General features: G+C 67.5%; 1 protein-coding gene across 1 annotated transcript in view; it reads left to right on the forward strand.

Annotated features, from left to right (window-relative positions):
• PLXNA1 (plexin A1) overlaps positions 1-10,526 on the forward strand; it is a gene marked incomplete at its 3' end in the record, with an annotated part of 35,863 nt that extends 25,337 nt beyond the window's left edge. Inside the window, exons 20-31 of the mRNA XM_082847754.1 lie at positions 528-670; positions 1,896-2,152; positions 2,398-2,464; positions 5,686-5,832; positions 5,952-6,111; positions 6,670-6,773; positions 6,965-7,061; positions 7,366-7,556; positions 7,634-7,803; positions 8,996-9,208; positions 9,286-9,436; positions 10,431-10,526. Of these exons, the coding sequence (XP_082703880.1) occupies positions 528-670; positions 1,896-2,152; positions 2,398-2,464; positions 5,686-5,832; positions 5,952-6,111; positions 6,670-6,773; positions 6,965-7,061; positions 7,366-7,556; positions 7,634-7,803; positions 8,996-9,208; positions 9,286-9,436; positions 10,431-10,526 (1,796 nt within the window). The remainder of the gene's footprint in view (positions 1-527; positions 671-1,895; positions 2,153-2,397; positions 2,465-5,685; positions 5,833-5,951; positions 6,112-6,669; positions 6,774-6,964; positions 7,062-7,365; positions 7,557-7,633; positions 7,804-8,995; positions 9,209-9,285; positions 9,437-10,430) is intronic.
• Positions 10,527-11,899: the final 1,373 nt, after the last annotated feature.

The raw sequence follows: 11,899 nt of genomic DNA on the forward strand, positions 1-11,899 counted from the left end.
TGGAGGCGACCAGACTCCAGGCAGCAGTGCCCGGGGGGGGGGGGGGGGGGGAAGGGCCGGCTCCTGACCAGACAGTGCATCCTTGGGCTGCCGCAGGGCTCACACCTCACGGCTCAGGAATGTTCTGAAAGCAGTGGGCGGGCGTGTCAGGGGGCCCCTGGCCTGAGCCGGGAGGGCTTGCTTGTTGGCACGCAGGGCTCTGCCCCTTCCCAGCCAGCCTCATCCCCGCTCCTGTGGCTGGAGCCAGGGGGCCACAGTTGCTCTGCCCCATCGGGACGTGGAGGCCCCTTCCAGCCCCATCCCGGCACTGCCTCTGCTCTCGTCTTGGTGAATTCTGCAGCAGGTCAGGGGTGGAGGGCTCAGCCTCTGTGTCAGGACTGGGGAAACGGAGGCACAGGAACTTCCTCAAGTTCACCCAGCTGGCGAGTGGCAGAGTCAGGGGCTGGCCCGACCCTGAGTGTGTTGGGGGAGAGTGGGGGGTGCCACGGGGGCCGGGGCAGCTGCCGTGACACCTCGTCTGGCCGCAGCCTTTGCGGAGCTGCAGACGGACATCCACGAGCTGACCAACGACCTGGACGGTGCTGGCATCCCGTTCCTTGACTACCGCACGTACGCCATGCGGGTCCTCTTCCCCGGCATCGAGGACCACCCAGTGCTCAAGGAGATGGAGGTGGGCTGCTGGCTGGGGTTCCAGAGGCGCTGCCTCTGCCTGTGGGGGCTCCTTGGGTGCTGGGGCGGCAGGGTCCTGGGGGCGGGCTCGAGACTGCTGGGAGGGGGGCCGGGTGTGGGGGGCCTTGCCCCAGCAAACCACCCTTAGCCTGGGCTCCCCAGGGCCCAGCTCTGTTTCGTTGGGCCCCTAGCTTACTGTGTACCACCTGCAGCTCGTCCGGCCTGGCTCCTGGGTGGGCCTGGGTGCCAAGCTTCACTGAGCCAGGGGGGCTGCTGCCATGAGTGTCGGGAGGTGCGGGCGCTCAGCTGGGCTCTGCGCGGCCGACGCGGCCCCCGAGCCTGCCGAGGGGAAGCCGCCTGGCACCCCTGTCCTCCTGGGCTGCCCAGTAGCCGGCCAGACGCCCAGGGCCCCCAGCTCGGAACGGGTAGGGGCTCAGCGAGTCTGCTCTGTTGCGCTCTGTGGGGGGCGTGTGTGTCGCGTCCTGCACCCCGCGGATGTTGGGGAGTCAGCCCCCTCACGTGGCTGTGGTGGTGGGACATTCCCTCTCGAGCTGCACCTCAGCGGGCCTTCCTGTCACACTGGCTCGGGCCCAGGACGCCCTGGGCTGCTCACTGCTTGCTTGTTTGCTGGGGTGTCTGCCATGCTGGGGCTTCCCCATCCGCCATCAGGTGTCTCTCCCGGCGTTGCCGTCTGCCGGGCCGGTCTGACCGTTCTCTTAGCTGTGACTGTGTGTCCTTTCTGGTACCTGTCACCTGTCTTGCCTGGGCTGGGAGCCTTGTGTCATGCTATGACAAGCCTGGGGGCAGATAAGAGTGAGCGGGGACCTGGAACCAGCCGTGCCTGGCATTCCGTCGGCCCTTTCCCACCTCAATGCTGTGTGGCTGCAACGCGCTGCTCCCCTCTCTGGACCTGAGTGTCCTCTGTGAAGGGGGAGGGTGGTTTCTGCATTGGTGCCGGCTGGGAGGGGCTGTCGGGCACTCCTGGTGCCCGGTGGACGAGCTGGGCCACACAGAGGGTGGCTGGAGCAGGCTTCCGTTCTGCCCCCGCACGCTGCTGTGCCCCGGGCCTCTGCCTGCTGTGGCTTCTCACGCAGCTGCCAGGCCCCGTCCATTCTGCTAGGACAGTTGCAGCTCAGGGACCCGCCCTTTGTACCGGAGCCTAGACGGGCCCTCAGCCAGCAGGGGCCGATGCTCTCTGAGGTCTGAGCAGGCCCGCGGCCCCCCAGGTGCAGGCTAACGTGGAGAAGTCTCTGACGCTGTTCGGGCAGCTGCTGACCAAGAAGCACTTCCTGCTGACCTTCATCCGCACGCTGGAGGCCCAGCGCAGCTTCTCTATGCGGGACCGCGGCAACGTGGCCTCGCTCGTCATGACGGCCCTGCAGGGCGAGATGGAGTACGCCACGGGCGTGCTCAAGCAGCTGCTGTCCGACCTCATCGAGAAGAACCTGGAAAGCAAGAACCACCCGAAGTTGTTGCTGCGGCGGTGAGTCTGCGCCCCGTGCCTGCCCCCACGGCAGTGCGCCCACCGGCGCAGCCCAGGCGCCGCCGCTGCAGTTCTGGGGACCCACTCCGGGGCTTGCCTCGTCTGGGACCCCTCGGCGCGAGGCGACACCTGCTCTGAGGCCGAGGCCTGACCTTTGGCCCCGGGGAGGGTGGGGTGGCGAGGTGGTGGTGTGGGCGGGCCTGGCGGTAGGACTGAGGCCGCCCCTGCGTGTGTTCTGTTCCCAGGACTGAGTCGGTGGCAGAGAAGATGCTGACCAACTGGTTCACCTTCCTTCTGTACAAATTCCTCAAGGTGGGTGGGCCGCGGGGGGCCCCAGGTGGGGGTGGGAGGCCAGGGGTGACTGGTGGGCTCTCAGCCGAGACACCAAGGGGCCAGGACCTCGGCAGGACCCCCCCTGGCTCGCGGCTGTCCCTTCGCTTCTTCCCTGCCCCTCCTGGAGGCCGTCCTGTCCTCACTCAGCCGCCGGGGTCCGACGTGGGTCCCGCAGCTGCACGTGACGGAGCTGGGGCGTGCGTCCAGGCTCCGGTGGGGCTCACGCAGTGCCCGTGGCCCAGACCTGAGGTCGGAGGGAGCTCCCGGGCAGGGGCGTGTGTGTGGGCCAGCCTGAGGAGGCGCCTGGGGGCGGTGGGTCTTGTTGGCCCTGCTGTGAGGAGGCGGGCAGCTGCCTGGGCTTCCACTGTTGTTGCCCAGACAGTTCCCTCTCGGGCTGGGAGAGCCCCGACCCCCAGACAGACCCCGGGGAGCCAGGCTGTTCTCAGAACGGGTACAGCCTGCAGGCCGGCTAGACGTGGGTCCAGGCGGACTTTGTCAGGGCCGTGAGCAGCGAGATGGGTCGCCTGCATTTTAGAACTGGGAGGTCATCAGACCCAGATGTCTGTCTGGCTTCCCTTGAAAAACCCGAAGGCTTGGCAGCCGGGCCCGGTCCTCGCATGGTGGCCCCTGGTTAGCGCTCCACGGTGGGTGAGGGAGCGGGCCGTGGAGCCTCGTGACGCAGGCGGCCTGGGTCTGCTCTCCGTGTGGCTCTGCCGGCTCCGCTCGCTGCAGTGTCCCGAGGCGGGGATGGCGGTGGGGCTTTCCGTCCTCCATGGAGGATATGCTGAGCCCAGCTGCTGCGGCGCAGAGTGCTCAGGACAGAGTCCTGGCTGGGCTGAGGGGCGCAGATGGGGAAGGGGGCGGGGTGTCCACAGGGGCGTGAAAGCGTGGATGGGGTGGTGAGATGTGAGCATGAGGCGGGGCAGGAGGTAGCCAGATGGGGACCAAAGGCCCTGAGGTGGGCGCGAGGTCCCGAGGGGAGGGGGTCGGGCTGGGTGCGGCTCGCCCAGTGGGTGGTGGCCCAGTGATGCCCAGAGTACGACGACGTTGTCGTCGTGTAGGACAGGTGGCAGTAACAGAGCTGTGCCTTTCCTGTAAAGCGCACCTGTTTGCAGACCGCGTGACTTGGTCACGTGCTCATTAAGTCGTCTCTGGGAACCTGGAGGAGGGGGTTCAGAGGAGGCCCGCTTTCTTTGAAAAAAGAAGTTTAAAAGAAATTTTTTTACGAGAATTTTTTTTAAGTCATTGTTGAATTTGTTACAGGATTGTTTCTGTTTTATGTTTTGGTTTTTGGCCTTGGGGCATGTGGGATCTTAGCTCCCCGACCAGGGATCGCACCCGCGCCCCCTGCACTGGAAGGTGACATCTTAACCACTGGACCGCCAGGGAAGTCCCAAGGGAATGTTGAACTTTCCTGTCGTTTACAGCTCTCGTGTTACGCCGAGGAATGTTTTCTGTTAGTATACGGCGCGAGGCAGGGATCTCACTCGATTTTCTTTCCCGACTGGAGAAGGGCTTGTTCTAACGTTTATCGAACAGCCTGTCCTCGTGTCACCTTTTCACTTGGAGGCTCACTGGCAGTCTCTGCACATCTCTTCCGGCTGGGCCTGAGAGTCACCGAGGTCGCCCTCCTCCCTGGGCAGGAAGTGGGCCCAGCAGGGAAGGGCTGCGTTCTGGGCCTTCCCAGTCTCAGAGCCTTTCTGCTCCTCGGTTCCTGCTTCCCGGCATCTGGGCGGGCCTGTGGGAGTGGGTCAGAGCCTGCCAGCCAGGCTGGGAGTGAACACCCTGCTCAGCCTGCATGTTCTGTAAGGACGCTTGGCTTTTAAGGACCAGCTGCTTTAGCGGTAGATTGTCTGGGTTCGAATCCTGGCTTCTCGTGATGTGCTGTGTAACCTCACCCTCTGACCTCCTGAGGTGCCCCTTTTCTTCTGAGGGGAGTAAGTCTCGTGGCGTCTGCAGGGAGAAGCAGCTGTTAACGGCTGGGCCTCTGTCCTAGCTGATGTAATGCAGCCAAGTTTGCAGATGAAACGATTTCAGAGATGGGCGTGTTGCTGGAGGGTCTCCGGATGACCTGTGCTCACTGCCACTCCCTGGCAGCTGTTTCTTTAATCACCGCAGATGCTAACGAGCTGCCTGGAGCATCTGGTTCCGGGCAGAGCCACTCTTGGTGGGCCAGGGAGCAGGCCGGCAGCTGCCTGCTAGGGCCACACTCGCTCCCAGCTCCGTTGGGGGGGGGGCGAGACGAGAGGGGCCTGTGTCCGGCTGAGGTGGGGACTCAGCTGTGCAGGGCACGCAGCAGCTTGGTCACTGCAGTCGGGGCAGCCCTCTGGCGGGGGCGGGACGGGAGTCCTCCTTCCGCAGCTGTTAACGGTGTTTGTTGTCCAGCAGCGTCCGTAGAGCCCCCCACGCGCCCGCTCCGTGCTGGGCACTGGGGATGTAGCGGGCGGGGCCAGGCACGCCCTGGGCTGCGGCAGGCAGCTTCCACTCCAGAGGGGAAATGGCAGGGAAGCAAACAAGACCATCGAAGAGGGCTGGCTCTGCGTGATGGCAGTGAGGGCCAGCGGGCTCGGCCCAGGGCCCGGGAGAGCCTTTCTGACAAAGGGATGTCGGGTGGGGTCTGGAAGGGGCAGTGAAGACCTGAGGGGGAGAGCTCTGGTTGTAGGGGGAGCAGGTGCAAAGGCCCTGAGGTGGGGACGCTCCCAGTGGCTGCGGTGGGGGCGGGAGGCGGCACGTGGTCGGAGATGGGCAGCGCAGACCTTCCCCGAGTGCCCGGACAGCCGCCCTGCCAGCCTCCTGCCCTGGGTTGGTGCGTTTGCACCTGTGAGTGCGTCGGCCACGTGCTCTGGAGGGAGGGGCGGCCCTCTCCTGCAGGCGAGTCCTAGCTGAGGGGGCCCCCCCATCTGATAGATGATGGTCACACCCGTTGTAGTCCCCTGGGCCGTGGGGGCGGCACCGGAGCCTGCGCCTCAACCACATGCAACACTGGCTGCTTTGGGCAGAGTGGCGCCTGGGCCGTGGTCCTGCCGAGGCCTGAACCGGGCGAGGCTTCAGCTGGGGTTGACCGGCCTTGGTCCTCCCCGCTTGGCCCCTTTGCTGAGGTCGTTTTCCGGGATTTTCATGCCCATCTCCGCGGGGGCGGGGGGGGGGGGGCCCCGGGGCAGCGGCTGGGGCGGAGCCTGACGCCGCCCGCCCGCCCACAGGAGTGCGCCGGGGAGCCGCTCTTCCTGCTGTTCTGCGCCATCAAGCAGCAGATGGAGAAGGGCCCCATCGACGCCATCACGGGCGAGGCGCGCTACTCCCTGAGCGAGGACAAGCTCATCCGCCAGCAGATCGACTACAAGACGCTGGTGAGCGCCGCCCACCCGCCAGGGACGGGGAGGGGGCTGACGGGTGAGCGCCGCCCACCCGCCCCTCCCCGCCCGCCAGGGAGGGGGAGGGGGCTGACGCCCTGCGCTCCCACCTGCAGACCCTGAACTGCGTGAACCCCGAGAACGAGAACGCGCCCGAGGTGCCGGTGAAGGGGCTGAACTGCGACACGGTGACGCAGGTCAAGGAGAAGCTGCTGGACGCCGTGTACAAGGGCGTGCCCTACTCCCAGCGGCCCAAGGCCGGGGACATGGACCTGGGTGAGCCCGGCAGGGGCTCTGTCGCGTCGTCCAAGCACTGGGCGCTGGCCCGGAGGGTTGGAGGGAAGGGGTGCGTGACCCAGGCTGGGTCTGTAGGCTGCTCCCCGGGGTGGTGGAAGCAGGGTGGCACTGAGAGGACTGCGCCCCTGCTGGTGGGGGCAGGGGTGGGGTCCCCGTGCGCTCTAGGAAGCAGGTGGGCCCTTGGAGCGGGTGGGGGCTCTCAAGATGGCTCACGAGCGGGGCGTGGGCAGGGGCACTTGCTAAGTGGGAAGGGCCTGGGGGGCAGAGCCGGGCTGGACCGGGCTGGTCCCTTGGTGGGTGAGGCTGGGGCCGCGATGGAGGGAGGCCTTGAGTGCCAGGCTAGGAGCTCCGGAAGGCTGGGCTGCCCAGGGTTGGGCGGGCGGGGGGCTGCCCGAGGGGCTGGGCTTCTGCCCTGGGCCGGGCCTGTCCCTCTGCTGCCCAGCCTTCACTCGGGCCCCTGGGACCCTGCCCCCCGGGCCTGTCCTGATGCAGGGAGCAAGGGGCAGGGCAGCACTCCAGCCTTCCCCTCCCCCGCAGAGTGGCGTCAGGGCCGCATGGCCCGCATCATCCTGCAGGATGAGGACGTCACCACCAAGATCGATAACGACTGGAAGAGGCTGAACACGCTGGCGCACTACCAGGTGACCCCCAACCTGCGGCCATGGCTCGGGCCCCTCTCTCCACGACGGGGCTCAGGGCTGGGGGCCACACTCCAGGAGGAGAGGGCACGGTCACATGTGGGGGTCGCCCAGAGTTGGGGGGCAGGCTGAGGCCCAGGTGAGAGACCAGCTGCGGGTGGTGGGTCACGCATCACCCGGCCCCCTGCCCGTAGGTGACGGATGGGTCCTCGGTGGCCCTGGTGCCCAAGCAGACGTCTGCCTACAACATCTCCAACTCGTCCACCTTCACCAAGTCCCTCAGCAGATACGGTGAGCGCCGGCAGGGGCAGAGGGCCGGTGGGGGCAACGGGCAGACCACCGACCTGGACAGAATGCCGCTCTGGGCGCTGCTGCGGCAGCCTGGGACGGCTTGGTTACAGCCTGTCCCGGGGACCCTCGGCCTTTCCCCGGGCAGCACCGTCCCCAGAAACCCAGGGAGGTGGGGGCGGACGACCCCAGCTGTCGGGGGGGAGCTGAGGCTCACACCGGGGAGCCGCCTGCCCAGCAACCTGGTGCCGGGCGGGCGGGGGGGGGGGGGGGCGGGACGCAGCAGCTGACGGCACGGTGCCCGCAGAGAGCATGCTGCGCACCGCCAGCAGCCCCGACAGCCTGCGCTCGCGCACGCCCATGATCACGCCCGACCTGGAGAGCGGCACCAAGCTGTGGCACCTGGTCAAGAACCACGACCACCTGGACCAGCGAGAGGGCGACCGGGGCAGCAAGATGGTTTCCGAGATCTACCTGACGCGGCTGCTGGCCACCAAGGTGGGCGGAGGGCGGGGGCCCGGGCGGGCCACACGGGGCCGGGGCAGCCGCTGGAGCTGTGCCCCGCCCCCCCACAGGGCACGCTGCAGAAGTTCGTGGACGACCTCTTCGAGACCATCTTCAGCACGGCGCACCGGGGCTCGGCCCTGCCGCTGGCCATCAAGTACATGTTCGACTTCCTGGACGAGCAGGCCGACCAGCACCAGATCCACGACGCGGACGTGCGCCACACCTGGAAGAGCAACTGGTACCGGCCTGGGGTGGGGGCGGGGCGGGGGCGGGGCCGAGGTCCCCGCTGGAGCAGGAAGCCTGGGACCTGGGGGCAGCCCGGCTCGGCTGGGGGCCGCAGTGCCAGGAGGCTGGTCCCTCTCCGTCTGGGCTTCTCTGACTCAGCCATCGGGGGCATCCGCTGACCCACCTGTGGGACCGGATGTGGGTGGGGGCGGTGTACACACGTGTGTCTGTGCGTGCCTCTGGGCGTGCGCGGCTGCGTGCAGGTGTGTGGGCTTCTGCGTGAGAAGCGGGCTCCGTGGGGCAGGCCCGTCCCGTGCTGGCTGCAGCGACAGCAAACGCTCCTGGGGCTCAGTCCCGTCGCCCCCTCGTTGCCGGTCCGGCTTTTGCCTCCAGAGCTGCCCGGGCCCCTGGCGGGGCCTGCCTGGTCCTCACAAGCTTTGTGCCTCTGGCCTCTCCTCCCCGCGACCCGGCTCCTCCCTGTACACTGCTGCCCCCCCACCTGGGATGCAGCCCAGGTCCTCTCCAAGCGGACCCACCCTGGGCCTGCAGCTCCACCTGCGCTGCCCGCGGCCCTTGAGGGGGTCCGCCGGGCACGTGTAGGTCAGCACTGTCCAGGGGACCTTTCTGGGGTGATAGAAAGTTCTAGGTTTGTGCCACGCACGTGGCCACGTGTGACTAGGGGTATCTGACGTAACCGGTGCAGCCGGGCCCCTGAATCTTTAACTTTATTTGAGTTTAAACAGCGACACGTGGCCAGAGGCTGTCGCTGGCCCAGCTGAGGGTTGTCATAGAGGTGGCCTTTGGGTCGGGGTCAGCTGTAGTGGGGCTGCGTCTGCTGGCCCCCTTCCTTGTCTTGTCACCAAGACTCGAGGGGAGCCGGCCCAGCCGTGAGCAGGCACTCAGGCCTGGAGGACTGCAGCCGAGCACAGTGGGTGCCCAAGGGCGAGAGAGCCTGTGGGTGTGCACACCCGTGGGGAGGGGCTGGCCCGCAGGAGCAGCCCTGGGCCCGTGGGGAGGGGCTGGCCCGCAGGAGCAGCCCTCGCTCACGGCCCAGCTCTCTGGGCCTGTGTCCCCGGCTGCATGGAAATCCACGGTCACCGTGAAGGCCAGAGCCGGGAGGACGGTGAGGCCACAGGTCAGCCCCCGCTCCCCGCCGGCCCGAGGGCCGCCGAGGCCCGTCCGACCGTGCGCCCGCCTGCCCGCAGCCTGCCCCTGCGCTTCTGGGTGAACGTGATCAAGAATCCGCAGTTCGTCTTCGACATCCACAAGAGCAGTATCACGGACGCCTGCCTGTCGGTGGTGGCCCAGACCTTCATGGACTCCTGTTCGACGTCCGAGCACAAGTTGGGCAAGGACTCGCCCTCCAACAAGCTGCTCTACGCCAAGGACATCCCCAACTACAAGAGCTGGGTGGAGAGGTGGGGGCGCGGGCCCGGGGCTGGGCGGGGGAGGGGCCGGGACCCAGCTCACGCGCCCGCACGCCCGCCCGCTGCAGGTACTACGCGGACATCGCCAAGATGCCCGCCATCAGCGACCAGGACATGAGCGCGTACCTGGCTGAACAGTCGCGGCTGCACCTGAGCCAGTTCAACAGCATGAGTGCCCTACACGAGATCTACTCCTACATCAGCAAGTACAAGGACGAGGTAAGCTCGCCAGCCTCACCGAGCGTGCTCCCGCCCCAGCCCGGGCTGCCTGATGGGTCTGGGCGCATCTCCAGGGCAGGGCACAGGCCATCCTCGACCCTCGGCACCCGATCTGCTTCTGGAGCCGGGCGCGCGTGGAGCTGGGCCTCCCTGAGACATCGGGACGGACGACTGACTCGTGGGCTGCACTGGATGGACGGAGCGCAGGGCCGGAGGGGCAGGGCGGGCCCGGCCAGAGCCCAGGCCCCGAGGCCAGAGCAGGCCGGATGCAGAATGGCAGAGGCCGTGCGAGGCTGAATCAGAATGTCCTGGGAGGAGGGGGTGGCGGGGCCGTCGCCGGGTGTGCAGGCTGTAGGGTCTTGGGCTGCTCCCGAGGGAGACGGCCTTTGGGGTTCAGAGACGGAGCCTGACTGCCAGGTGCGGGGAGCGGGGGAGCAGGGGCTGTGGCCGGGCTGCCCGGCTGCAGGGACCACGTCAGGAGCTGGAGGGCTCAGGCGCCAGCTCCAACTTTTGTGTGGGTTTGAGAGGATGGGGCGGTGAGCGCAGGAGACCTGGTGGCAGGTCAGAGCATGGGGGTGGCGGGCTGCGGTGCTTCCCGAGGGGCTGTGCTATGAGGGGTGCAGAGACGCGGGGCGATGGGGCTGTGGAGGGAGACGGCAGCACGGCCACGTGCTGGGGGCTGACTGGCCGCCGCGGGAGACTGGGGTGTGAGCACAGAGCCCAGCAGGACCCGCGGGTGCAGGGGGCAGGCCCTGGGGCTCGGGGGCCTGGAGGGCCGGCGGGGACCTGAGCCCTGTTCGGGTGGTTTTGGGGGATGAGGGGCGGATGGAGACCCCGGGGTCGCGGGGTCTGGGGGTCCCGGCTCCAGGCCCAGGTCCCTCAGCTGAGAGTGGGTGGGACAAAGTGGCCTCAGCCTGGAGCCCACTCTGGACACAGCCGCTGTGTGCTACCCCGAGCCCCGGACAGGCCTGATGCCCGCCTCCCACCTCCACAGATCCTGACGGCCCTGGAGAAGGACGAGCAGGCACGGCGGCAGCGGCTCCGGAGCAAGTTGGAGCAGGTGGTGGACACCATGGCCCTGAGCAGCTGAGCCATCGGCCATGACTGCCTGGCCAGCAGGAGAGTGAGAGGGCCCTCGGGGGCGGCCCTGTGCAGCAGCCGGAGCTGGGAGGTCCACGGAGGCAGCCTCGCCCCAACCGTACCAGGTGCCCTGCGCTGGGGGCCGGGTGTGCAGTCCTGGCCCCCCTCGCCGCCCCTGTCCCCTTCCCGCCTGCGGGGGTCCCGGTTCTTAATTGGTGTTGGTGAGACGGTGCCCTGCAGCACCTTCCACGCCCAGAGCTGCTTGCCGTGGGGCTGGGGAGCCCAGGTGTGGCCGGGGGCCTTCTCAGGACAGTGGGTGACTGCTGCTGAGGCCCCGGGGGTGAAGCAGGAGTTCTCCTATAGGGAGAGGTTGGGCTGCCGAGGCCAGGAGGGCCAGGCCCAGGGGCTGGGAGGGGGTCAGCTGTGCCCGGCTCCCTAGGCAGAGTCTGAGGGCTGGGGCGTGGCTCCCTAGGCAGAGTCTGAGGGCTGGGGCGTGGCTGGCGGCCGGACGGGGAGGCTGAATGCCCAGGGCCCAGCCACAGCGAGCTGAAGTGGGTCCAGGCGTCACCACCCACCTGCCACGTTCCGGCAACACCACACGCACCAGTGCACCGCCGCCACCATCCTCCGATTCACCGCGTGCTCTCCGCGGCCGAGGCCAGAGCGCCACGTCGACCTCGCCCAGAGAGAGGCCCCCGGCTCCCTCCCATGGAGGGGCTGCAGGACGGCTCCACGCGGGGCCCAAGTGACTTCCAGAAGGACTCGGATCCCGTTCCGTCCTCAGGGCTGTTCCTCTGGGAGCCGCTGGGGCCTGGGGCTGCGGGTCATGCGTGCACGTTCCCCTTATTTATTCCCCCCACCGCGCCCGCCCCCGTCCCGGGCTGAGCTCTTGGCTGTGGAGGTCCCGGGAGCAGCCCCGAGCACCCTCCTCCCCGCTCCCCGGCCCCCACCCGCCTCCCAGCGGCGTCAGTCTGGCCCTTCAGCAGCGTGCTGGTCCCTCGGAGTGGAGGGATATCTGGGGGCTGTTGCTCGTCTTTTAGGGGAGCAAGGGGGTCCTGCTGTGCTCTGCTTGAGCAGCGGGGCCACGGGGGCCTCGGACCACACCCCCTGGCCTGGCTGGGAGCAGGACGCAGTGACCGGGGGGCCTGCAGAGCCGGTCTGCCCGTCCTGCTCTCAGCGAGCAAAACAGCGCGTTTTTAATTAAAAAATCTGTACATATATATCCATATATATATATACATATATATGTGGTTCTAGCCTGTCTCCAGCCCCAGTGGGGTCCTGTATAGTTACCTGGAGAAGGAGAAATTTTACACTTTAGAATAAGAGAATTAAGGTAGCGGGAAAGCAATACCAAATGGTCGTGGAGAAAGTGGCCAGAGC

The sequence above is a fragment of the Leucopleurus acutus genome, assembly GCF_964270905.1.
Source record: "Leucopleurus acutus genome assembly, chromosome: 10".
In the NCBI taxonomy this organism is placed as follows: Eukaryota; Metazoa; Chordata; class Mammalia; order Artiodactyla; family Delphinidae; genus Leucopleurus; species Leucopleurus acutus.